Below are 27,464 nucleotides of genomic sequence, written 5' to 3' on the forward strand. Positions count from 1 at the left end.
CTTTTGCATTTACCAATGAAAATACCGATCTGCAACTATACACTTACCAAGTTTGTCACCAACCACAGTGGCTTCAGTGGCTTCTGAAGGCTCACCAATTCCAGCTGAATTACAACAGCGGACACGGAACTGGTAGGACTTCCCTTCAGCTAAGTCAAAAAGTGCAAAGCGAGGGGACTTTACAGGGATCTCAGTGTTCACTCTTTGCCAGTTTTCAGTTCCTGCAACACACTAAAATCAAAATGTTAAAACTGGACAAAAGAGAACTCTCACAGCAAGGAACTGTGCAGCTGTCCAGCAAAAAGCAAGCAAATCATTCTGTCACAGTGCTTCATGATGGTTCATGACTAAACTAAAAAGGAGTACCATTTTGTGATGGTGTCTGAAGGTTCTGTCTGAAGAGAGCCAAACTTGCTTTTAGCCAAATGCAGCAAAAATGTCCATATTTTGGGTGATTAACGCTCTTCTTGTTTCTAGTATTCTCTTAGCTATATCTTATTTTGCGAAAATAAAGTAAGTCTAATTTGTTTACACATGTCTGAAAGTAGGTAATGGAATTGTGCAACCACAGCATTGCCTCTCCTTGTCTCTTGGGATTGTAAGAAAAGAAAGTTGTGGGGAAGGCAAAGTATCGAAATGAAAAAAGATATAATTGTCACCCTAGAGTTGTGAACTACTACTATTACCTTAATTAAATTGCTGAATAATATGTTGTTACCAACAACAAGAATGATCAACATTATTGTACAGATTTATACAAGCTACAGAATAATGGAGTTAGTTAAAAAGATAGTAAGCAGGCAAGTAGACATTAATCAAATCTTGTCAAATTTTATAAATATGAAGAAGAAGGAAAGAGGGTTGGAATCTGACATTTGCAGGTAGAAAGGAGTTTCTGTAAAGGTACTTTCCTGTCAGCTTCTTCTTCTACTTCTTCCATGTATTCCCCCCAAAATCAGTCCTTGTGATTTGTGTTTCCTCCCAAATGGGATTGGTAGAATGGAGGAAGCTGATAGGTAAGGGAGAACTCAGACCAAATCAATAACAAGCATCACCTGAGAGCAGAGCAAAGAAGGTCCCCTCATTGTCAGGTGCAACTTTTGGGGGAAACGGAGACTACAGCCACATTGCAAAATTAATCTAGTCTGATGTCACTTTGTCTTGGCTCAATGCTGTGGGATTCTGGAAATTGTAGTTTTATGAGATATTTAGCCTTCTCTATCAGAGTGTTCTGGTGCCATAAGAAATGACAGTTCCCACAATTCCATAGCATTGAGCCATGGCATACTTGAAGTGGTGTCAAACTGGATTATTTCTCAGTGTGGATGCAGCCAAAGAGTGCAGTTGGGAAAACCAGGTGGAGAAGGCATCTTCTGCCAACTGACAGAGCTCTCAGGGTCTAACACTACTAAAATTACTAAAATCAATCACTTTTTCTGCCTTTCCCTCCAAATTGTCTTGAGTCCTGTCTCAAGACAGTTAATACTTTAATATTAGGTAACATATATTGGAGAAAATAATTACAAATTGGAAGAATTAATGTGATGTCTCCCAGAATAGAATCAATTAGCTTATTCATTTGTTGACAATTCTTATTTTTATAGACTGTAATTATAGCTGAATCCTCTGTATTGCACAAAATAAACAGCTCATGACAAAAGTAAATGTAAGTAAATGAAAATATTGTGTGTGCAGGGGGAGAGGTTACTTTGGAGGTCCTTGCTACCCATTCAGTTCTTTCTTGTCTGTTCACTGCAATCTTCATTCTTCATTGCAGTGAACATTATCTGATGATTTTTGTACTTGCTGTGGAATAAACATAGTTCAAAATAAGAAATACAGCAGGCTGAAGCTCTTATTCTGAGAAGAAAAAAGGACCTAAGGGGAAATTAATGTAAGGTAAATTTGGTTTTACCTTCTCAACAAAGTACATGACACCCTCATGACCCCGTTCATATGGAGGTTTCCAGCTAAGTACAATATAGTTCTTTGTGGCTTCTGTAACATGAAGGTCCAAAGGTGATCCAGGAACAATGCCTTCTGTATAAAATAAGAGTGAAGGAAAAAAGGTATTTATAATATTTGACATTACTAAGCCAAAGCTACAATAGAGACATGCAGTAGGTAAGCCTTTTAACTATTAGTAAGGCTTGTTTCTGTGATGCCAAGCAACCTGAGGTTGGCAGATAAAATTTAGGGCTCTGTAATCAGACAAAACTTGAATTTTGAACCAGTTCACATCAGATCTGAATTTGATTGGCTTAGTTCAATTCATATCTGGAATAGTTTGGTACAGATTCAGAGGCATTTGGACCAACCGGTGAAAATGACAATTTCAACAAATCCAGACAGTGCGGCTCCAACAGCACCACATAATGCATGGTATGTTGATGGGGGAGAGGAGGAAGGTTGCTCACTAACGAACTCCAACTTCCAGCCCAGGGAAAAATCTCACCAGCACTCTCCAATTACAATGGTTTGGGGAAAAGGATAATGCAAGATCACTGAACTACATAAATATGGACTTCCTCATTATTAGTTTTTTTTATCCCAGAATACACATCTAATTTGGGGTGGTCAACTGTCAGGGATTAGGGGGCCATCTCATAAGGGTCCCTGGAAGGCTGCCCATTATTACCCCTGCAAAATGTGGGGTGGGGAATATCCCCTCAAAATGCCTGCAAACACTCCCTAAAGTGTGTAGTGTGCATTTTCACTAAACTTTTAGTCCCCTGTGGTCTGTTTTAGGCCCAGGAAAGGATTATTTTTCTGCTGGAAGTGATATAGAAGTCAACAACTGGATCTCTTCCTGTTGAAAAAAAAAAGACTCTTTGGATGCTACACAGGAGAGGAGCAGCACTCTCCTTCTGGCTGTGCTGGTGGAAGATGTTCTGTCAGCACCTTATTATACTCCAGACAGGTTTAGGGAACTTAAGGGGCGAAACAGACCGCCCCTTTGTGTCACCATCTGGGTGGCTTCAGAGAATGGCATTTTGACGCTGCATGCTCTGAAGCCACCTGGAACCCAGATTCACAATGCCTGGCTGCCCACATGTGAGCCAGCTTCTGGGCACTCTGGTGGCATGGCATTTACATGCCACATGCTACCGGAGCACCTGAAAGCTGGCTTCCATCTGTTGTGAGGTGAAAAAGCAGACTTTTTGCCAGCGCAGAAAGGAGCAGCTATTTACCATTTATTTTTGGGCCAGCAAAAGGGCAGATTGGGGCTGCAGTGTGCGGTTGCCATGGCCCTAATCTAGCTTTCTCAGGGGTGTCTTCAAGCCGCCTCTTTGAGGCAGTCTGTTTCGTCCTTCACTTGCTTTATGTACAGTTTTTAAAAAATTAATCAAATCATTCCAGCCCTAAATGATTTCCACAAATGGTGTCTGTTAACATAGAGGCATACAATCTGCTACAAAACTCAGTATTCAATCGTCAAAATTCAATAGTCATCATTAGTATAAATTCAATATTCATAATTAGTTTAAACAGCTACAGAATAATCAGTCATCACACAAAACTAATAAATATTCATGAGGGAAGCCACCCCAAAAAATATTTGAAACCAGCAACACAAACAAAGTCTAAAAACAAACAAATGTAACAAAGAATGCAGACCAAGCTGCTTTCATAAAAACATGGAATTTACCTGTAGGCTCCTCCTCAGTGACAATAATCTGTCCAGTCCAGGGGGCAGAAGGGTGACCTGAAACAGAAGCAGAGTTCAACCAGACTAGGGCTTATCTAACAAAGCAATGCAATTATATCTGAAACATTCTATATTAACAAAGGACTATGGAAGCAGTATTTCAATAAATAAAACAGAATGTGCTGAATTGTACTGCCTTCCCGCCCCAACCACAGACTTGCCATCTGCAAATGTAAACATTCGCAGATAGCAGATATTTATCTCTAAAGGCTGCATGTGGTGTCATTGAAAACCATAGGACTTGAGTTCCTATGTTTTTTTGTATTGACAGGGGGAGTCTGAGACAGAATACCCGTGGATACTAAGGGTCGACTGTGCAAGTGGATTACTACATCTGATGGCTGTCAGCAAACTCTATTGTCCATTAGAATTACGTTTATAGTATTTACAAAACTGAATTCAAGTTTTAAGGTTCCACATGTGAGCATATACTTTTTCAATATACATTTCAACTGGTTCTGTGATCTAAGGACCTACTTCCTTCAGGCACTGCCCTGAGAAGTCTGTAAATATATATATTTTCCTTATGTATTAGACTTGGTATTTTTTCTTGGAGTAACATATTTTATGTAACTGTGACTGATGCTTTAGACATTGTGCTTTATAAGATCACCATGTATTGACCCTATAACATTACCAGGACCTGTTTCCTGTGACATCACAATGGGTGGTCTCTGGTCTGATGTTTTGGTGCTGAAATCTCAGGGCATAACACTATCCTGACCTGGCAATCTTATTCCCATAAAAATGAACAGTGAACCTTGTGTATCACAACTAGATTTTTTTTTGAAGGGGGGAGAGGCCAAAAACAATAGAGAAAACGATTCCCTTGGGATCTTGTAAAAGTCTTTGAACATATGAAAATTCACAGAGAATTCTCTAGCACTATATCAATCCTAACCAGGCCAAAAAGACAGAGATAATTTCTAATCTAATTTTAGGTTAGAGCTCCAGCATGATATAGATCCTTAAGAGACACATTAATTATTCAGACAAATTCCATTATCACAGTTAGAAAGATTCTTTTGAGTATGATGCTAAGATATTGACAGCCTATCTGTCAGGAGTGGTTTGAGACAAGATAATCAATGGGGATGGCTAAAACATTATTCTAAGTATATCACAACATAAACATCTTATTGAAAATGTGTTCCTTCTCAGCATGAAATGATTTGTTTAAGCTTCATCATGGAGACTATTCCAGTTCTGGTTCCTATGCTGGATATTTCAAGTGAAGATATCCAAGCAGCGGTGAATAATGAGAAACATAACAAGAGTTTTTTTGTTATCATTGTTAACAAATCCAACTTTGAATGATGAAGGGTTTGCTTTATGGCTACTCCCTCTACTGGAAAGTTCTTGCACTTTCACCTTGCTTATCTTTCCAAAATTAAAGATTAAAACATCTTGAGGAAATCTATTATAAAGGTGCTTACTTCTAAGCCTAGCCCTATCAGCAGGATCTAGTGCTGCCACAGGCTCTGAAACACGAGATGGTATGCTTATTCCAGCATTGTTCACAGCTCGGACTCGGAATACATAGGAGCGTCCTTCTATTAAGCCTGTGACAGGAAAGCGTGCAAACTTCACTGGAGTTTCATTGCACTGGGACCAGCGAGTAGTGCCAACTTCACATCTGAGGATGAGGAGAGGAAAAGAAAAACCTTTTTACTAACTCAGGTAAATTCTGAATATACACCCAAATATCTCCAGCTACATTCTCATGCAGTGTTGACTGTAGCACACCTCTTTGACACAACTCATATCCAGAGATACGCTGGCAGAGTTGGGGTGGGCAGCGTGCATACACCACACCTTGACACCATCCTTATGCCGGAGTATAATGCTGGTCTGTCAAGCCCCTCTGTCCCTTTCTTCTGCAAATTAGGCTTCTGAGCATTCATGTTTGAAGTGGCTCTCACTGGGCACATCCAGACTGGTGGAAAAGTCCTAAATTTTGTTATTGTGCTTTCTGATTTTGTGTGTGTGTACGGGCCTCCAAGGTGCCTGTCAACTTGTGGTGACCCCATGAATTTCACAGGATTTTTTTAAGGCAAAGAATACTGAGAGGTGGTTTTAGCAGTTCCTCCCTCTGAAATATATTGAGTTAAAACAAACTGACATGGGGGAGATGGCATAAAAATTTTCTGATTGTACTGGGAGCTATCTGAAAATATTCTGGGATAAACAAAATCTGTGTCCATTTCCAATATAAAATTGGAAAGAACAGGAACTGGGTCTTTCTCATTTTTAAAATCAGCCAGTTCCCTCAGATTACCTAAATAAAATTTTGTGCATTCAAGTTTATAAATATTGTGACATTGCAATTTTCATACTTTCTTCTCCACAACTACATTTTAAGCATGGAGAAAAGAAGAAGATTATTTCAGTAGCACAGGCCTGGTTTCTACACATAGAGCCAAGAATGTGAGAAAGGGCAATTATGCAAAGAGAGCCCTACTTGAGCGTAGTGCTTTGCTTCGATATTTACACAAAGAATGAGCACACAGAGGAAAAAGTATCAAACATGTTATTATTAAGCATACAGTAGTTTCTTGACATTTTTATGAGCGTGCCACAGCAGTATTTGCAAAAACTCACTTCTGACCATAAGTTAACTTGACCAAGGGTAGGCAGAATGTAGGAATGTATCTCCATTATTCAGTTATTGCAGTTTGATACCGCCTTTACCAGAGCTGATAATTACTGATGGACATCTCCTCCTTCTTATCTTTTTTTCAATCTATCACCAGATCACATGACAGTGAATTTCATAAGTTAATTAAGAGTGTGTATAGAGTGCATGGTTTATCACTTTGATACCACTCTGTCATGACTTCATCCTGGCATTTGCAGTTTGGTAAGCTAAGGTACATGGAATTCTCTGCTAATGGACTGCTTTAAAAGAGTACAGCTCTCAAGCGAAGAGTTCTAAGCAACTCATCACACTACAAATCTCAGGATTCTGTAGGATGGAGCCATGATACATAAACTGGTATCAAGGTTCTATAACTCTTTAGTGCAGATACACTCATATTTGGACCTACAGGATTAAATCAATTTGTACATTGCAGTACATAAGGAACGATTTTAGACACCCCATTGTTAAACACAGTAATATTATCATCATCATCATCATCATCACTATTATTATTATTATTATTATTATTATTATTATTATTATTAAAAACCCATGATAGGGTGGCCTTAGGGTCAGAAACCACTTTAAGGTACACAACATCAAACAACAACAACACAAAACAAATCCCTCATCCCAGAATTCCATTGCTTTTCCACCCAGTTCTGGTTTGTAGATTTCTGTGTTGTTTTAAGAATAGATTTCACAGACCTGCAGTCTGCCCACCACTTGACAAGACATCAGGAAAGAAGATAGATATTTTTCCAGAATAAGAGATGTTTAAGGTCACATTGTCATGGAGATTAGTTGTAATTGCAGCATGGTGTAAATACTGACTTATCAATGAAGTATCCCAAGATGGGACTTCCACCATCAATAGCTGGCTGTTTCCAAGAGATGATGACATAATCCTTGTTAGCATCCAGGCATTTCACATCCAGTGGAGAACCAGGGGCTCCTGGCATATCTGCATCAGCATCTATATGGAGGGAGAAACATGTTTTACAAAGCTGAGCAACCAGTAATGACTAGTTTTAAATATGGCAAAATATGTCTCTGCGAGCATCAAAATTGGAAGCACTGTTGGTATAATTTTAAATAATCAATAGTTTTAAAAATAAAGAATATTGACTGAATGGTAGAAGCACTAAAAGCATAGCCTCATTAAGGCTTATAGAGAAAAGCAGCATCACATACTAATTTAATCATTACTGTACTGTAAACATGCAAGATAGATTAGTCTTACTAATAATGGTGTGTCCAAAATTGCACAATAAGCTTTATGACCAGGTGGGGATTTGAACCTGGATTTTCTCAGTCCTGCTTTAGCACTCTAATCACTGTATTACACTGTCTCTCATGGTATTGTCTCCCTAATCCAGAGTGGCTGGTGGGTCAAATGCTGTGAAATGGAATATGGCAGGGGAGGAAATTTTTTCTTTCTAATAGTTTTGTAAATCTAGGGATTAGGGAGAAATTTGTTTAGTTTGCATTACATTACAAACAACTTCATTTGCACTTTCAGAATGAAAGTGGAGACCTGAAAAAATTACCTTGCAATTTTTACTTTTACCTATATTTTACAATGTATTCAAAAATGGATATGAGAAGTCATACAGCAGAGAAAATCATGTACAGAAATCCATACATTAGGAGAAATGGCTGGTCAGGACTGTATATATATCATGCTTTTTAAAATAATTGTGCATGTGTAGATAGCTTTTTAAAAAAATGAAAATAATTAAACAATTTCAACTGTTCCTACTATAATATTTCCATGATAGAAAATGGTAAAATTGCAAAGAAAGATAAAGGTCCTTTCTGCCGACTAATATTCTCCTTGAAACATTCCCTTCTCCCAATATTAATATTATGACACAAACATATGGATGAGACCTGTGCCTTGTAACATGCAATAACCACAGTAAGATCAAATATACCAGAATCCATACAGAATTATCATCTCCTGGAGGCAAAATGCACTATTTGTTTGAAATTCTAATTTAAATTTATAGGTGCAAATGCTATATATACAGTGAGACTAATGTCAAAGTAAGCATGCACAGGATGGTGTTGGGTGGGATAACTAATATTTGCTTTCATTTCCTTTAATTGTTTTGTTTTTAGAATTTTCAACAATGAATGTAATTTCTCTTGGAGAGAAAGTATCCTCAACAAGTGCTTGAATGTCTCTTGAACAAGTGTTGGTATCATCACATTTCACTGGTTCATGAAGTGACTCTAAAATCAGTCCCAGCTGCTGAAGGCAGCTGAAGAGAGTAATGCCAACCCAAATTCTTGGCTCTCTGACTAAGCCCAGAATGGCGCCACTTTGCCCTGTTCAGCAGAATGTAGGGAAATGCAGATAACAGTCCGCTTGTGGACCAAGACCACAGTGGGCATGATCACAAATTATTGAAAAAAATCCCAGGGGGTGGTTATTTGTGGTATCACAAAAACAGGTGCAACTAAATCAGCAAAAATTGCTCAAATAACCCATGAGAATTCTATTAGAGCTTTATAAAACCTTTCCCCTTCACGTTAGAAAGCATCAGTGTTCTCAGTTTTCAAAATGCTTAACCTTTGTACCTCTTAATTGTAAACAAAACAAATTAGAATGCAGTCCTTTGCACACTTACCTGAATAAATTTTACTGAATTCAATGGATCTTTTCTTTCAAGTAGTCATGTATAGGACTGCATGACTAAACCTCTATACTAGGTGTTAGCTGTAGACTTTCTCCTGTCTTTTTATTCCACTGAGTGTCTGTATACTTAAAAAAACAGCAATAAAGCTTTTCTTGACTAGTGAGTAGACAGTTTCTCCCACAAATCTGCATAATTTTTTTAGAAGGAGAATACGATAATTTTAAGGCACGAGGAAGATTAGTACTGACTACAATATTTTATGTCATCTTTTTACAGCCTTTTCACTAATTTCCTATCCTATATATTGAAGATTCTTATGAGAAGTATAAGAAATTATTCTCCTTTATCTTACCCAATTCCTTTTCCTACAGTGTACTTTCATGCTTAGTATTTCCACTACCACTAAGTGCCTTATCACATGAGAAAAGAAAGCCAAAATGGGGTGGAAAAGCCATGGCTTTCTCTGTGTCTCTCTGCATGCTGTCTTAACATTTCCATTTTCTTCCCAAGGAAGATGGTTGTAAAAGCATGCCTTTTGTTGAACAGATTTTTCCAGCATGACAAAAGGCACACTTTTACATTTATCTCCTTCAGGAAGATAACGGACGTGTTACAATGGCATGCAGAGAGGCATGGAGAAAGCCACTACTCTCCCACTCTGTTTCAGCTTTCTTTTCTCATGCAATAAGACTCTTACTCATAGGAGATTATCACACCAAGGCCAATTCAGCCACAATTGTGCTTTTGGAGGGAAGTGCAACAGAAGTGCTATACTGCTAGTTATTTTCACACTGTCACACAATTTCGCAAGAATGAAAATGTATGAATGAATCGCTTGTACAATGTGGGTGATCGTCTTGTGCATGTGGTGTTTTGGCATGACAGCGCATGCCTGACATTAATGTTTCCATCAAGCACAGAATAAAATGACAGAAAAAAATGAGATCAAATAAGTGCAGCATGATATTTGGGGGTGGAGAGGATCTCCTCCTCCTCCTCCTCCTCCTCCTCGCCCCATAGGTCTTTACAGGAGCAGTGTCACAATTTCCCAGTCTTCATTTAAGGGAATCTGAGGGGTAGAGAGAAGGTGCCAGGTTGTGTGTCCCTCTGTGTGTATGTGTGTGTGTGTGTCTCCCAGGCAGAAAGAAAATGACAAGGTGAGGAACAACATAGAGCGGAAGTCTGGAAAAGTGCTGATCTGCCAAAAAACAAACAAACAAAACAACAAAACAAAACAACAAAAAGGACCCTTTTGAGAGCATATTGTTTAAAGTCCTCAGTAGCTTGTTTTTTCCCCTCCAGTTGAAGAAATCTTGCCAATGCGACCAGGACCAAGTATAGTTGCAGGGGCTGTTTGCAACTGGCTGCTGGGAAGAGTCCCATCATCCACTGCATCTGTAGTGTAGGTAAATGTCCCCGGATGCCCCCACAACATCGCAGTTGAAGTGTGATTGCTTTTCGCACCTGCTCAATCGCACTTCAATCTGGCTGTTGGAAACTAATTCACGGTAGTTCCCTGTGACTGAATTGTTGCTAGAGCATGACAGGTTCTTCACAAGAGCAGTCCCGGATGAGGACAACATCATCTGAAAAGGTTGGGCACAATCACACTACTTTCACGGTCTCTCCCTTTTACTCCCCACTTTTCCCCTCATGTGATAATCTTCACAGTCTAGCAAAATAAAACTTATTTTCAACAAAACATTAAAACATATTGCTTATATTGTGTATGGGTGTTCAGGCTAATGCATTCAGATGTGTGCATATATATGTTACTGAAAGTTTTAACCACCATCACCACTACCACTAAATCTTACCTCGAACAAAAACATAAGCACTATACTGTTCATAGTAGTCTCCCATCACCACACGAAGGGTGTAAAGACCTTCATCCTCTTTGTTAGAATGAGTCAGAGTCAGTGTAGCTCTTTCTCCACTCCAATGCATCTGGACCCATTTTGATGGAGTAATCAAAACTCCTGCAAGTGAAAGAGATGAAGCAAAACAGAATCTTTTATGCATGTGTAACTGTTGAAATTTAAAGGCTCCTAATGACCAGTAATGCCCTTCCAGGTAATGAATAATCTTTACTATGTACTTCTATAATGATGGGGTTTTTGGGGGGGGGCATTTTTGTCCATTTTATTTCTAAGTATACAATAAAATATAGCAACAACAATAATAATATAAATAAAAAGCAAGTTGCTATTAATGTGCTGTTATTGGTATGTGCCTTGAAGTCAATTCTAACTTATGGCAACCTTGTCATAGGGTGTTCTTGGAAAGATTTGTTCAGAGAAGATTTGCCATTGCATTTCTCTAAAACTGAGTGAGTGTTACATGCTCATGATCACCCAGTGGGCTTCCATGGCTGAGCAGATATGAAAATTCTGGTTTCCCAGACTTCTAATCCTACACTCAAACCATTACATCACACTGACTCCTGTAATCCTTTTTTAAAGCAAACAGTGGTGCTTTTTAAAAAGTAAGAACCAGTGGCAACATGCTACTTAAAAAACAACACTCCAGTACTGTACATAAATATGAACAAGGATGTCATGTTGGACTGATTCAGCTGGGAATGGCATTAGTATAAATTTGTTAATTCATTTGGATAACCATTAGCATGTAACAGGAGGCTTTCTCCCTTCTTTCATACATGAGAGGAAATGTCTCTTTTGCTTTCTGTAGTTCATGCATACATCATCTGAAAACAAAGAAACAATGCACCTTTCTCAAAAACTAGTTTTGTATTCATGTACGATTATATATAGACTTAGGGATTTATAGCTAATTAAATATGCCTCATATAATTAGTCACAATTAATCAGTTAGGTTTCCTTGATCAAGGGCTTGACTTTGATGTTGTTACCATGTACCTTCAAGTTGCTTCCGACTTATGCTGACCTTAAGGTGAATCTATCACAGGGTTTTCTCAGCAAGATTTGTTCAGAGGAGATTTGCCTTTGCCTCCCTCTGAGGGTAAGAGAGTGTAACTTGCCCAAGATAATGCAGTGGGTTTTCATGGCTGAGCTGGGAATTGAACCCTGTTCTCCAGAGTCATAGTCCAACACACAAACTGCTACACCAGTGAATCACAATTAATCAATTAGATTTCCTTGATCAAAGGCTTGACTGCACCAGCACAAATATTCTACGCACAGGCTGGAGTATTTGCTCCAGATCCAACACATTAGAGCTACGCCGATTGTTAATGAAGTGATCTAACACACATGTCTGCACAGTTCCACAGCCTGCATGTAAATTGGACCATGTTGTTATTGCCTCCTCCGATTAGTCCTCTGCTGCCATTGCCACCCTAACCAAGCACCCCACCCAGCAGAACCCTAGGAGGCATCCAGCCATGCTATCAAGAAGGGGGGGTCGATCACATGGAAGGGCTCCACCCAAATCAAGTCCTATCATAGCAACAGCCAAGAAAACATTTTACAGAGAACTCCAGAATAAAAAAGAACTTATTTTAATTCAGATTACCACACCAAAGAAGAAGACTCACTACAGAACTGGTCTTGTGTCATGTAAACAGATCATAGTAGATAGGGGGCGATAATAGCATTACTGGAGGGATGTGGGGGCTGCCAACTGCGCCGGGTGATACCCCAAAGGGGGCTGACACCTGGTCAGGGCCCCCTGCATTGCCTCTCCTTGGCACAGCTCAGTTTTCCTTGAGAAAACCAGGCTGCAGCAAGGAGCTGGGCCAAGCATACATGCCCCCACGCCTCCTTGCCACAACGAGTAGGGTGTGTGTGCGCACTAGGCCCGCCTCCTTGTCACAGCTCAGTTTGCCTTGGGAGAATCAGGCCACAGCAAGGAGCTGGGCTGAGTACATGCACCTCACCCCTCCTTGCCATGGCCCAGTTCTCCCCTGAGGAAAACTGAGCAGCAGCAAGTGGGAGTGCGAGGGGCACCACAGCTAGGAGTCGGGTTGAATGCCCCTCCTTTCAATGCCCCTCCTTTCCACGGCTCAGTTTTCCTCAGGGGAGAACCAGGCTGCAGCAAGGAGGGGCAGGGTGGTGCACACAGCCGGTCTGGCTCCTTCTGCAGCCCAGTTCTCCTGTGGAAAATTGAGCAGCGACAAGGAGGGGCAGGGTGTACCTACTCGTAGAGGCCCGTCCCTTCCAGGTTGGAAGCCCTGCCCCTGTCTTGCTCAGTAGCTCTGCCTCCCACAAGGGGCGACAGCATGTCCCAGGACACCAGTGGGGGCAAGTCCAGGATTTTGGACCAATGTAGACAAGCCCCAAGTGACAGCTGTACATATAAACTTTATATCCTATTCTTCTTTCATATGTAGATGTCAGTTAACAGGAGCTTGGACTGGCACTTGAAACATCTCCTACAGTAGTGATGATGAATCTTTTAGGGACCAAATGTCCAAACCAAAAGGCCTTCTGGTACTGGGTGTTATGTGCCTCTTCCTTCTCCTTCCCCTGTGCTATCTCCAGCCTTCAGCTGCCTCCAGAGAGGCAGCTGAAGGCCGGGGAGGGCATGGGAGTAGGAGGAATAGGCATGCACCTCTTTCTCCTCCTCCCCCTGTGCCATTCCCAGCATTCACTTGCCTCTAGTGAGGCAGCTGAAGCCCAGGGAGGGTCTGGAAAGTGGAGGAACAGGCGAATGCCTCTTCCTCCTCCTTCTCCCACACCAGCCCTGGGATTCAGCTGCCTCCAGAGATGCAGCTGAAGGCTTGGGATGGCCAAGAAGCAGGAGGAACAGGCGCATGCCTCTTCCTCCTCCTCCCTGCCCTCTGCATGCCCGGGAAAATGGCTTTCCATGCCATCTCTGGCACGCGTGCCATAGGTTCACTATCACAGTCCTACAGAATACAAACTAGTCCATTACAGAGATAGTGGCTAAGTTTTTTTTTCTGCACAAAGAACACGCAAGTAAATTCTTTCCCCCGTTTCACAAAATTAATTTGGCTTTTAAAGTATATTCTGTAATTTTTAATTTTTAACTGTTATTATATATTTTATTAGTTTTGATGGATCTGTGACCGCATAAATTATTATTATTATTATTATTATTATTATTATTATTAACAATGAGAGTATATGGAGTATTTTTGGCAGAGGCATGCAGTCATTTATTGTATACAGTCTCCATGCATCAACTTGTGGCATGTGTTCAGTGAGAGCAAAGATCTTGTACCTGCACAGTGGATGGTGATGACTGTGGAGTCAGAGTGGGTTTGGGCAATGAAGTTTGAGAATACAAAGGGCAGTATTTGGGTAGGAGTCAGCCATACCTCATTTCATCTCCCTTCACAGGCTTTTTCACAATGTTTCTCTACAATGCATAAGCGCAGAAACGGGCTATGCATACATGAATGCTCTAAGTAAAAAGTTGGTCTTGCCACACATACTCACCATTCTTGTACCACTGGATTTCTGGCTGGAAACGCTTAATGTCAGGATGAATGATAACTGTACAGCCCAGACTCATTGTTTCACCTTCTCTTCCAAAGGAAACTTCAAATGTATCCACAAAATGGATCTCAAACCTGGAAGCATAGCCATGTGGAGTAACACCATCTGTAAGAAAAAGAAAACATGCTTATGCCTTTTACCTTCACCAAAGCTGCATCCTTCCAATGTATTTCTGATATTGTTTTTCTTCAATCAAAAGATCATCTACCAATGAGAGTCGCTTATTCATTAAATCTATATTCTACATTTCTGACAAATAAGGTGCTCAAAGAGGCTAGCAATAATAACAAAAAACAGATTAAAAGCCCAGTGGCATCACTAAGGGAGTGTGGGGGGTTCATCCTGCACCAGGTGATACCTCAGAAGAGGGGTGACACTTGGTTGGGCCCCCCAGGATGAGAAGGGGTGAATTCTCCTTCCCAGCTTTGTTGTGGTGGCAGCTCTCTCCTCAGGAGGAAATCACTGCTGCAGTGAAGGTGAAGGGCAAGCACATCTCGCCAGGCTCTGCCATGGCACCGGCTCTCTCCTCAGGAGGAGGCTGCCACAGCAGGGGAGCAAAGCAAGCACACTTTTTCAGCCGCCATCATCCCCCCGGCAGGCCCCCCACACACCAGGTGACACTAGGCATGGGGACACCACTAGTGGTTTGAATGTTTGACCATGACCGTGAGACCAGGGTTCGATTCCCAGATTGGCCATAGAACCTACTGGTTGACCTTGGGAAAGTCATATGTTCTCAGCCTCAGGGGAAGCAGTGGCAAGCCTCCTCTGAACAAATCTTGCCAAGAAAACCCCATGATAGGGTCATCTTAGGATTGCCTTATGTCAGAAATGATGTGAAGGAACACAACAACAACAACAGAAACATAGGCATACACAGATAGGCACATTCATTGTAGGAGAAATGTTCACAACCAAATAGCAGAAGCCTAAAATCATATTCAACCCTTTTCTAACCTGATCTTTTAAGTAGCACTCATGTCCAAGTGTCCCACGAATATGTCAGGTGAATTTCCTACTTTCTGCCTAAAGCCTTGTGAGCACTAATATGTTCTGCACCTAAATGGCTTTTATATCAGTAATCCCTCTCCAGTTTGCACAAAAAATACAGAACTTGAAGTGACTTTATAGTGATTGGTTAAACGCCCAAATGCAGTGGCTAAATTCTAAAAAGAAGTTTGGTTATCCTTTCTCTGATCTGCAAATTCAAACTGTAATTCTTTTGGTGAAACCTAACTTGGGATGCATGTTTCCTGCTTTTTAAACTGCGTACAATATGTGATTTTCTCTGTCTTCAGCTATCTTGTGATAGCTATGCCCAGAAAGAAAGACTATGTAGTGCAAACAGATTTTCTGCCAACAAAACTAGCCATTTGTTTTACTGCCCTACTGGAAGGTCCATTGCACTAGGAGTAGAGCATTATGGCTCAAAATTTGACTAGGTTTTAACTTCCTCCCACACCAATTTATAGGATTTTTATTATTATCAGAAAATTTAATCTCCCTGTAGAGCACAGATGCCAGAGAATGCCAAAAGCTAGAATGAATTAGAAAAGTGAAAAAATACTTTGCCTAGCTAGTCTTAACCTAAAAGTCTACTATCAGAATAAAATCAGAATCAGAATGGAAGGCCACAAGCTGCATGACTGAAGATTATTTACAAAGAGACAAAAGTGAGCCGTCCTTTCCAAGAACAACCAAAATACATTTGAAATGCTTATCATAAGATAGTATTTTAAGACATGTTGTTTAAAATGCCTGGAAGCAGCTTCACCATTTCCCCCCCTCCCATAGAGCATTGCAACAGACATTTTTCTTTCTCTCCTTCCCATGTCCTCTTTGCTACCCAAAACTTTGCTCTGAAGTATTTCCCAGCCAGCTCGAGAAAATACTGTACTAAGGATGCACAGACAAATCTGTTTCTGTCAGTGGATGTCCACTTTTGGAACTTAGCCATTAAAATTACAGAAGAGTTTCCTGTTTCTGCTGCCTGTCTCTCACTGCTCAGGCTCCTGAAAAGAGATAATTAAAACTTCTAAAACCAGATGCTACTAAATCACTTTCTTGGGCTTACTCATATAGAATCTGATCAATTATTAACTTACAGCTCAAAGGGAGTGTGACAGTTCCCGCATGAAAAAAACTTTCATCAAATTCTCCTTTCTTGTATCCTAGGGAAGAAAAGGGCAAGAAGTCTTTGGAAACGGTCCTGTGGTCTTAAGCATGTAATTTTTAGCATGTAATACCAAAACAATTTGAAGAATGCATTTGTGATAAACATACTCTTGACCACCAAAGATGCATAGGCTGACAGCTCTCCCTTGACATTCATAGCGGAAGCACGATATTGAGCAGTGTCTTCAAAATCACATCTGAAAAGAATTGAGGAGCAAGAATAACATCAATGTCACAAAAAGAATGATGCTTTTCTGTGTTATACATTTAAAAGAAATATTCTCCCACAAAATTACTAGCAAATTGTTGCTCAAGGTTGCTAAACATGTTTTAAAGAATACATACATGACATGTATTCAAATAAATTCAAATAAATGACATGTGTTAGTATTAAAAATGGCTGCCAGAAGGTTGATTGCTTATTGTAGAACTTATGAGTGAAAGGAATAAGTACACTTATGATAAATGTTTTTAGAATAGATGTGGTCTAGAACAGGCAATATCATTTTTAAAATGACAGTTTTCAATTGTCCAATTAAATAGCATGGATATCCACAGCATGGATATAAATATTTTTATTAATGTATTTTTACATTTTTTAATTTATGCTTGGATACTCACTAGTAACTAAAATGCCTATTCACTTTTACAGGATATTTCAGCAGATTGTCACTCCCCCACTTCCAACATTTCAACAGCATTCTTACACTAATACATGCAAGTAAACACCTCACATTTTGCATTCTGTCTTGCTCACTCACGCAACAAAAATACAGAAAAGAGTTGTACTTATTCAGCTGAGTTCAGATTTTGCACATGTGAAAGAATTGATAAATTTTATTTAGTAGACACAAGATGTAAGCTAACATCTTTCAGAGCTATGGAAGGGTAGCAGGAATCACGTCATAGGAATACAGCACAGTCGTTAGAGCTGGTAAAAGGGGAGAGTGCTGGAATATTATTGAAGGGTTCAACAGAAAGAGGAATGAGAAAAGCAGCTGTTAAGAGGGTTTGTCTTAGTTCTTTCAGCCTTACCTCACGTTCTTAAAACTTCATCTTTGGAACAAATTTCTCCACTAAAGCAGTTTCCTGTATGGACATATTTTTCTTCATGGAACAATTTGGTTTGGTTTATAGGGCAGGGTTGTCTTTTCCCAATGAAGAAACAGGACAGTATGCTGCATTGTGCTAGCATTATATTTTCACTGTGTCTTTTGTCATGTCCACTAATATCCCAGTCTTAATTATCAATAATATACTGATTATATTAGGAATTGAAATCTCCTGAGCTCTGTTTGGTGAGAAGTCAGCACCATATTAGACTAAGCAGAGACCACAGAAGACACTTTGTAATTCACAAATTATTTTAAATTTCACTTCAGACAATGTATAGTGCTTTTTACTGAGAGAAAAAAGTCAATGATAAACAATAATTTTCTTTCACTGCATGGAAACAATACAAGAAGAGACATATTAACAGCTTGGATGCCAAGTCAACCATTTGTGTGTGAGCAGAAATAATTTCCACTTGTGCATAGCAGAGCTGTCATCAGATCCTAATGCCCTCAACTGTGCCAAACTGCATATCATTCAGGGAGAACCTCCTGACATTTCTTTTGTCCTAAGGAGAGAGAAAGGGCGAAGGAAAGTCCCTTTGTTGTTGTTGTTAACTGTCTTCGAATCAATCTCGATCCATAGCAACCCTGTGGTTAAGATATCTCTAAGACTTCCTATCCTCTATTGCTCTGCTTAGTTTCTGCAAATTCATATCTGTCACCTCCTTAATGGAATCCATCCATCTAGCCTGCTGCCTTCATCTCCTTCTACTTCCCTCCACCTTTCCCAGCATTACTGTTTTTTCTAATGAGTCCTCTCTTCTAATTATATGTTCAAAATATGATAGCCTATGTTTTGTCAGTTAGTATGATAGATCTAAATAGATAGCTAGATAGATAGATAGATAGGCACAAACTCAATCTTATTTATTCACAGTTTATCGACGCAGATGGGCTAAAACTGCCAACTTTTAGGAAAAACCGGCCAGAAAAGGAGTAGAGAAGGTCCGCTCTTTGCTGTCATCGCATTTGGGAATGTGGCGGCAGTCTGAATTGAGACTGGGACCATGTGGTCTCCACGGCCCCATGCCAATTGGGGTAGGAGCAGCCTCTGGTCTCTCCTTTCACCCCATCTGCATGACCCCATAGTTTTTCCAGAAAGTAGTCTTCATAGTTAAAAAAAAATTAAAAGTCAATAAATTTCAGAGTCAGTCCAGGAATACAAGACTCTATTGAAAGACTGAATGTAAGCAGGGGTAGGCAACCTTTTTGAGCTGGGGGCCAGGTTGCTGTCCCTCAGACAACTGGGGGGCCGAAGCCAAAAAATAAATAATTAAATATTTTTTTAAAAAATTAGATAAATGCATGTTTCTGAGGCTTCTATAGACAATTGCCTCCTAAAGGCCCCGGCGGCAATCAGCGGCAAGACCAGGCTGGGGCCGATCCCAAGGCCTCACCGGGCTGCATCCGGCCCGCGGGCCGCAGGTTGCCTAGCCCTGTATCAGAGGAAGGCTTTGGTGAAAGAACTCATTACACATACAGAGTGTAAATCATGTCTGGCATAAGGGCAGTGTCAGCCTAAAAGGCCTGTTTAGCCTCACTGTTAGTGACTAGTAAGTACTCAAAAGTTCTATGATCTAGTTAATGGAAGTGGAAAAATTGTATTTTCAAATCCCACCTTCTGAGTTGTATTAGGACCTACCAGGAAAACAAGATAAACACGAAAAAAGCAATTATAACTGCTTACATAATGACCTCCTTCCTAATAATGATGCTGTAGAAATTGTTGGACTGAGTGACTGTAAGTTTCTTCCTCAGTTGTAAGCCATGAATATGTCACAATATTACATTATATGTGGATATACTTTGTTGAGAATTTAGAGGGTGTTTAGAAGCCAGACAGTAAAACAATTATTTAGTAAAACTTATAAAACTCATCAGCCTTTTTGGGTGAAAACCATACTTTCACCAACTTGGTACCTTCCAGATGTATTGGGTCTAAACTTTCATATCTTTAGAGTTCTTATATAAAAGATATCTAGAAGACAATAGGTTAGTGAAAGCTGTTGTGAACAATGATAGACACGAAATTCTATTCCTTGGGCTGTCTCCGACCACATTAACCATGCAAGCATTGTTCAAGAATCCATCAACATGAACCACTTACAACTGATATTGATTTGTGGTTTCTGTACTCCTGTCACTTCTCCTGCTATGCCAATTTTTAAATATGCCATTACAAGATTACATTAAAGATGGATAAGGAAACAGAGAAGTGGTTGGAAGAGGGAGGTGCTGTGCTCAGTCTCAAGTTCCAAAAACAGATTATGTAAGTGGTTAAAATGTTCTGAACATCTCTTACAGCTATAGTAACCTTCTCTTAAGTAACCTCCAACTAATTGTGCAAAACATCACTATTTAGGTATATAATCGGGCATAATACTAAACATCATGTAGGAGAACACTACTGGTGCAAGGTCCCTTTTACTGCTAACTGCCATGGAGTGGATTTTAACACAATACGAGGGGACCTAGATTATTTTGCAGGCAATGCAGGAGAATACAATACAACCCAGCTGCTTTAACCTTCTCCATTCTGTGAAGAAAAGGGTGATAACTGAGGAAGCAACAATTTTACCATTCATTTTGTTTAAAATATACAGAATTAAATTATTAAATATTCACATCCAAATCACAATTCTATATCAAATGACCCTGGAAAAAATTGGGCTTCCTAATATTAATTTACTCTCTCTAATAAAATTTGTCTCAACAAGCAGTTACGCAAAAGTCAGATAATTCCCATCACCAAAATACGTTTGAGAATAAGGAGATCTGAAGACAAAGTTTACATGTTTTATTGGCAACCTGCAATCTTTGTATCAGTTCTGCTACTTCATGCTACACAAAAACATTTTTTTAAAATCTCACTTGAGGCTTAGGAGAAACTCTGAGTTCATTCACAGAATCTGTAAGGTACTTTATTATTATTATTATTATTATTATTATTGATATAGTGCTGTAGATTTGCACAGCGCTGTACATAAAAACAATAAATATATAAAACTAAACCTGCCACATTTGTGTGCATGTGTACAAACATTCAGTTATTAATATATGATGAGTGGGAATTTTTCCTCAGAGTAAGGAAGTTGCATCTTCATGACAACCTACACATAACATTTTGTTATTGGGAAAACACAATTCTTCTTCATTTCATCTAGGGCCTGCCTATGTGACATGAGTGGTGATGGGCAGCTTGTTCTTCTAATGCCTATGTTAATTTTAAAGAATATTTTTAAAGTCTAAACTATGTAATATTACTTTCTTCTCCACTTGCTTTATCATTTAGAGGGTATAACCCTATGAAACAAAACAAAATAACAAAAATAATGTAGTCACAAAGTAAACTTTTCCTTAAATATGTATAGGACTATTTAACTAACTTTTCCTTAAATAGGAGCTACTCTGAGGAAAAATAGGATACTCTTTTTGGTGTTTCACACCTTATACCACCCCTTTGAATTTTAAGTCTGTTGTACTCCCTGCAAGCAGTGGCATGATGCTTTGAAAGGACACTGCTCCACTACAGCCATGCTACTCAGCAGTAGAAGTAATAATTTCCTTTACACAGGAAATGTATTACATTCTCGTATTCGTAAACTACCCTTACCTTATTTCCATAAGAACAAAAAAAGAAAAAGAAAAGAAGCCAAAGGTATGTCCAACTGAATGTGTAAAACCAAAAACATCTGAGGAGATCCCATGGTTGCCATGGTCTCCTAAACCAATCATAATGGGAAGTCCTCAACATTCATGCTGTTCTCCTCCAGAACAAACAGCAAGGTCACCATATTCAGATTTGTTTGGGACTTCTGGGCAGTGAAGTGGGTAATATACCAAGAGAATCCCTGTCCTGACACAACACCCAGTTTTAGAAATACACATTCAAAAGCTGGTGAAAACAGGATGCAAAACCTCATTAGGGTGATGTTACCCAACTAACCATAATTATTTGTATCATTCCTCAGTTTAAGCTTGCTGGTGTACAGAAAATCCTGGTGGACACAAATGAGCTAATAACCCCTTCATATGGCCAGGTCTTTAGGATGCATGGTACATGCCAGGATGACATGTTTATCCCTAATCTAATCCTGGGAGACAGATCTTTTCTCATTTCCTCAACGAAAATTTCAAGCCCACAGGTCTATCATACAACATATTGGGATGACCGAGAGATTGCCCATAAAGCAGGATAACGAACTATACAGTCAGATTGCTTTTTCTTCTGTCACCTCACCAGATCTCTACCACATTTACCTCCATACCCATTCTACCAGTGACCACACCTGGCTCTCAAAGACACATACTCTCATCTTTCCTTTTTCAGAACCAAAAGAACTTTCATGGCTGTAGTAGGCAAGGGAAGAAAGTCCCATTGCACTGAAGTTGCAGCAGCAATATAACATTTGATTTAGGCCTAAATGTGTGTATTTGTGTACCTTCAATCAACTGTCAATTTATTATGACCCCATGAATTTAATAGGATTTTCTTACGTAACGATTTTTTAATTTTTAACGGTTTAACATTGTCTTCCTTTGAAATATATCCTACAGCACCTGGTATTCCTTGGTGGCCCCCAATGAAGTACCAGCCAGGCCTGACTCTTCTTAGTTTCCAAAATTAGATGGGATCTGGTACCTTCAGGGAATTTAGACCTCATTATAACTAAGAAATAATAAATAAAACAGCAGAGAGAGCATGTGAACCTAAAACACCATCCAGAGTTTTTTTATACCACAAAACCATGGTTTGGCATTAAGGCAAACCACTATGAAGGTGAATGTTTCACTGATCTTTTGAATTAATATGGCTGTTCTTAAAATGCAGCATAACGTCAAATAGGGTTAGATGTAATAATAAGCTGTTATTATTTTGTGTTGCCCATCACTGATGTAAGTATTATGAGTTGTATCACTACCTAACTACAAAAATTTGAAGGGCTTACATTTTTTTCTACAACAATTACATCTCTTTTTTAGATGTTCTTATTTTGGTAGTAGAAGGAGGGAAAAGATAACAAAATCTCAGTAATGCCGGAAAATGCAGGAAAATAACATTTACACATGATAACAAAGTATAACAAAGTTATACGACTCTACATCAGTATATGTATCTGAGATTGCATTTTAACAGAGGTGTGCAAAAATGTGAATTTAAGGAACTCAGAAATATGAAAATAAAAGGGTTTCTAGAACTATGGGCTACCTACCACACAAAATCAACCATCTCACTACTGAACTACATCATAAAGAGAACAAACCCTTTTTAGATAATATTTTGTATTTTCTGCCAAGGGTTCAAAGACCAGAACTAGATATCTGAAAGCTACCTTTCTGCCTTTGTTGGCATTACTAGTTTGCTGTCAAACTCAGAAGTATGGGTGATTTAAATGTATTGTGATTTAGCTGGCATCTTTTACTCTGGTATCAAATTAATCAAGTAAACCTGTAGTATTCTTACTTTCACCGAGTAAAGCTTTTGTATCCTAAGTATCCTATGCATATTTCCTGGGAATAACTCAATTTGATTGGATTTAAATTGGTATTCTGGAAGTGGGATCCTTTTGATCTCCCAGATATTCTGGTTTACAACTCCCATTGGTCATGCTGGTGCATCTTCTGGGATATGAAGTACATAACACCTGAAGTTTTAAAGTTTCCCCATCCTTGCTATACACCCTAGGCTCACATAATGTAAACTGTTGCAGTTCCTAAATCCTATAGAGTACTTTTTACTAGCTTTTCATTACAGCACCATCTCTTTTATGGAAACATTATAGAATAACACGTGTATATTAACTCTTTGATCATATTACACAATAATCACACCTTTTAATGGACTCAAATAAATATCATTTTAGTAGCTCTGAAAAATTATTATTGTCCCAGTAGGTAAAAGAGAACTGAATCCAGATCTTCCTCCCACATTTTCCAGGGTTACATCCCATAAACATATACACGTTTTGTTCTTCTAGCAACAGCATCCCAGAATATGTAGCTTGAGCAGGATTGGCAGTTTTCTTTGTGGCCCCTGTAGTCATGGGAAATCAGAATATGTGAAAGTCCCTAGACCAAGAGGATCTGTTGCTGGTTAAACATGCACGTGGCAACTGTTCCAGTAAGACACGATCATAACATTCTTTACAAAATCAATACTACAGAATAATAAGAGAGCTGGTCTGAGGGTGAGAAATATCTGTGATTCAGGTGGCTTTGAAGGCTCAAATCTTAGGCAGACCTACATTCTTATATCAAAATTACATGACACATATAAAAATTAAAACATTTCTGAAAACTGGTATTAACAACCACTATGGAGCTGTATAAATGCAAGGTCACACAAATATTAACGAAAGGACCCCCTTTCCATAGCCAGACTCATTAAGACAAGAGGGGTAAAGAAATTGGAAATTGGCCATTTTTCTCCATAAGCCTAAAACTCAGAGCTTCAGTTAGGTTTAAACTACAGGAAAACACATGCCTCGATATTATATAGACAACAATGCCAGGTGAATTAATCATTATTATAATAGAAATAGACTGAGCCCATTACATCTAGCCCAAGGGGACAACCATTAATTGAAGCCTCAATACAACTATAACCTATGCAATTTGATTCAATTTCCGAGAAAGATTAAAAACCAGAATGGATTCGCTCACAACAGATTCATCCATTTGACATAGGTAGCTTTATACCACCACCTTCAGAGAAGCACACACATGCACACATATATAATGAAAATTACTATATAATTCTAAATTACTACAGAAAATATTACTTAAGTTAAATGCTATTCTCTTACTTGTTAATTTCCAAAGAATGCATCCCATAGCGTCCTTCAATGACATACTTGCCAGGATGAGCATGGACATTGATGGGAACATTGTTTTTATACCTATGAAACAAAGCAAATGAATAATCATGAAAAAAGTAATATACAAATTAATAAATCCCAATAAAATTGCATCACATTCTTGTGGCATCAGCTATCAGTTGTTCAACTGAGAATGGAAAGTTAAGTGATTAAATCCAGCCACCTGCTTCACATTCTGAACAGCTGATTGGGAGTATTTAAAGCATCTAACTAGTAATACACATGAGAAGAAAAATTGGGAAGGGGGAGACTGCATGCACAGCAGACATTTATTCATATAAATATCTGGTTAGAGATAGACTCAAGTCAGATGAGTGAAGCAATGGATTGAATCCAGATTTGGTTGTATTTAGGTATGATTTAGGTTAGTCATTACTAACAGCATTAAGAATCCAGAAAAACTTCCATCAGTGGAACTGGGAGGGAAATTATTCAATTTCCTACACCAGAGGCTACAACCTCAAAATCTGCACCATAGGGCTAGAGAACACTGCAGATCAGATTATCAGATGATACGGATGATTTCAGAATGGGAAGGAGGTGAGGAGAGAAAGTCCTTTTGTGCTAATGGATGACTGCTGCTACCATGTTGAATGCCAGCCATGACCCCTATTTATTTCAGTGGATTTGCCCATAATGCATCTAGCCCAATCAGTATAGTGAAACCTTAATTTCTTATATTATCTTGATGTCAGTCACGGATGCATTCAATTTGACATCTTCTAAATTTGGCTACTTCTTTTCAGCTACTTCTATTCCTCCACCCCCACTCCTTTGGTATTCACATGCAAATTGAGAATTCATCTAGACAGGTTGGAGGTGTCAGCTATCACCTGATGAAGCTATCACAATTCTTGAATGTCCAGATGGCTGCTGAGTTAACCATCTGGGTGGTTGGCTAGCGTCATCTTATTCTGGATAAGGAGAATCTAGCCTTTATTATTTATTATTATTATTATTATTATTATTATTATTATTATTATTAACCTTTATTTATGAAGCGCTGTAAATTTACACAGCGCTGTACATGCAATCCTTTTAGTTAGACGGTTCCCTGCCCTCAGGCTTACAATCTAAAAAGACATGACACAGAAGGAGAAGGGAGTGGTGACGGGAAAGGGTAAGAGGTCCAGCAGTTCCTCTCAACCTCTGAGGCCTGGACCAAGGCAGATGGACTGTAGGGAGGGCTTGGCTTCAAAATGGAAGGTTAATCATTATCCAGGGAAAATACATACTCACAAGTAGGATAATGCATATACAGTACATAGCAATACAGGAAATGGATCGATAAACAGCCAACAACAGAACATCAGATAGTAAGCGACAATTATGCGATGCCTGGGAAGGCTTCTCTGAATAGGATGGTTTTCAACTCCGTTTTGAAGCTGGTTAATGAAGTGATGGCTCTTGCTTGTGGGGGAAGAAGGTTCCAGGAGTGAGGGGCAGCAAGTGAAAAGGGGCGAATCCGGGCTGGGGCAGAGGAAATCCTGGGCTGGGACAGGAACCCTTGACTACCAGAACGGAGGGCCCTGGTGGGAAGGTGAGGAGAAAGAAGGTCTGATAAGTAAGGAGGGGCCAGTCCATGGAGGGCTTTGAATGTCGACAGCAGGAGCTTATACTGAATGCGGAAAGGGAGAGGGAGCCAGTGAAGGGATGCCAACACAGGAGAGATGTGGTCAGAGCGGTGGGTGGAAGTGATAATGTGTGCAGCTGAATGCTGGATAGAGATTAAAGGACGGAGGTGAGAAAAAGGAAGCCCAGCCAGGAGGACATTACAGTAATCCAGTCGTGAGATCACTAGGGCATGGACCAGGATCTTGGCAGTAGAGGCGGAGAGATATGGTTGGATTTTGGCAATATTGTACAAAAAGAATCTACAAGCCTTGACTGTGGTCTGGATCTGAGGGATACACGACAGAGAAGAGTCAAAGATAAAGCCAAGACTGCGGGCTTGCTGGACTGGTTGAATGGAAATGTTGTCCACAGAGACAGAAAAGGAGTGTTGAAGTTTGGGCTTAGGAGGAAAGACAAGAAGCTCCGTCTTGGACATGTTGAGCTTCAAACGCCGATGGCGCATCCACTGTGAGACAGCTGTAAGGCAAGATGAGACTTGCTGTTCAAGCCTTGGAGAAAGGTCAGGGGCAGAAAGATACAGCTGGGTGTCATCGGCATACAGATGGTAGGAAAAACCAAAAGAGCTGATGAGTTTTCCTAAGGACAGTGTGTAGAGAGAAAACAGAAGGGGACCCAGAACAGAGCCCTGGGGAACTCCAACAGATAAGGGAACAGGAGAAGAAGTCAGACCCCCTGCAACTACTGCAAAAGATCTGCCAGACAAGTAAGATCTAAACCAGTTGAGAACAGAGTCTGAGAACCCAAGGTCAGAGAGTATGTCAATTAGGAGACAGTGATCAACAGTGTCAAAGGCTGCAGACAAATCGAGAAGAATGAGAACAGAGTAAAGGCCATTAGCCTTGGCCTGTAAAAGGTCATTCGAGATCTTAGTGAGAGCTGTCTCTGTAGAATGCCTTGGGCGGAAACCAGACTGAAAGGGATCGAGAATGGAGTTGGCTTCAAGAAACTTGAGTGCCTTTGTCACTCATGACCTGATAATGACCAGGATGAACCTGTCTCTGAAAAAAGCTCTCTGTGGACCTGCCTTTTTAACAATGGAAACTACGACTGCAAAACTACAAATCCCACAATTCCTTAGGATGGAGCCATGATGTTAAGCTGCATTATTTCTACATCTATAGTCCAATACTCAAAGCACGACACTACCCTGACTCTCATTTACTCTCTCTCATTTGAAACTGCCCATTTACTTAACAACCTTCTGCTTTGTTTCTCCTCATCA

General features: G+C 39.6%; 1 protein-coding gene across 2 annotated transcripts in view; it reads right to left on the reverse strand.

The window, feature by feature from the left end:
- The window catches only part of LOC121917293 (myomesin-1-like), a 105,389-nt gene that overhangs the window by 37,783 nt on the left and 40,142 nt on the right, over positions 1 to 27,464 (reverse strand). For both annotated transcript variants that reach the window (XM_042443111.1, XM_042443110.1), the window contains exons 6-15: positions 24,536 to 24,628; positions 16,723 to 16,811; positions 16,545 to 16,610; positions 14,380 to 14,544; positions 10,813 to 10,974; positions 7,185 to 7,326; positions 5,146 to 5,345; positions 3,650 to 3,706; positions 1,916 to 2,040; positions 48 to 231 (exon numbers count right to left, since the gene is read on the reverse strand). In XM_042443111.1, the coding sequence (XP_042299045.1) occupies positions 48 to 231; positions 1,916 to 2,040; positions 3,650 to 3,706; positions 5,146 to 5,345; positions 7,185 to 7,326; positions 10,813 to 10,974; positions 14,380 to 14,544; positions 16,545 to 16,610; positions 16,723 to 16,811; positions 24,536 to 24,628 (1,283 nt within the window). The remainder of the gene's footprint in view (positions 1 to 47; positions 232 to 1,915; positions 2,041 to 3,649; positions 3,707 to 5,145; positions 5,346 to 7,184; positions 7,327 to 10,812; positions 10,975 to 14,379; positions 14,545 to 16,544; positions 16,611 to 16,722; positions 16,812 to 24,535; positions 24,629 to 27,464) is intronic.

Source organism: Sceloporus undulatus, unplaced genomic scaffold (assembly GCF_019175285.1).
Source record: "Sceloporus undulatus isolate JIND9_A2432 ecotype Alabama unplaced genomic scaffold, SceUnd_v1.1 scaffold_14, whole genome shotgun sequence".
Taxonomy (NCBI): domain Eukaryota; kingdom Metazoa; phylum Chordata; class Lepidosauria; order Squamata; family Phrynosomatidae; genus Sceloporus; species Sceloporus undulatus.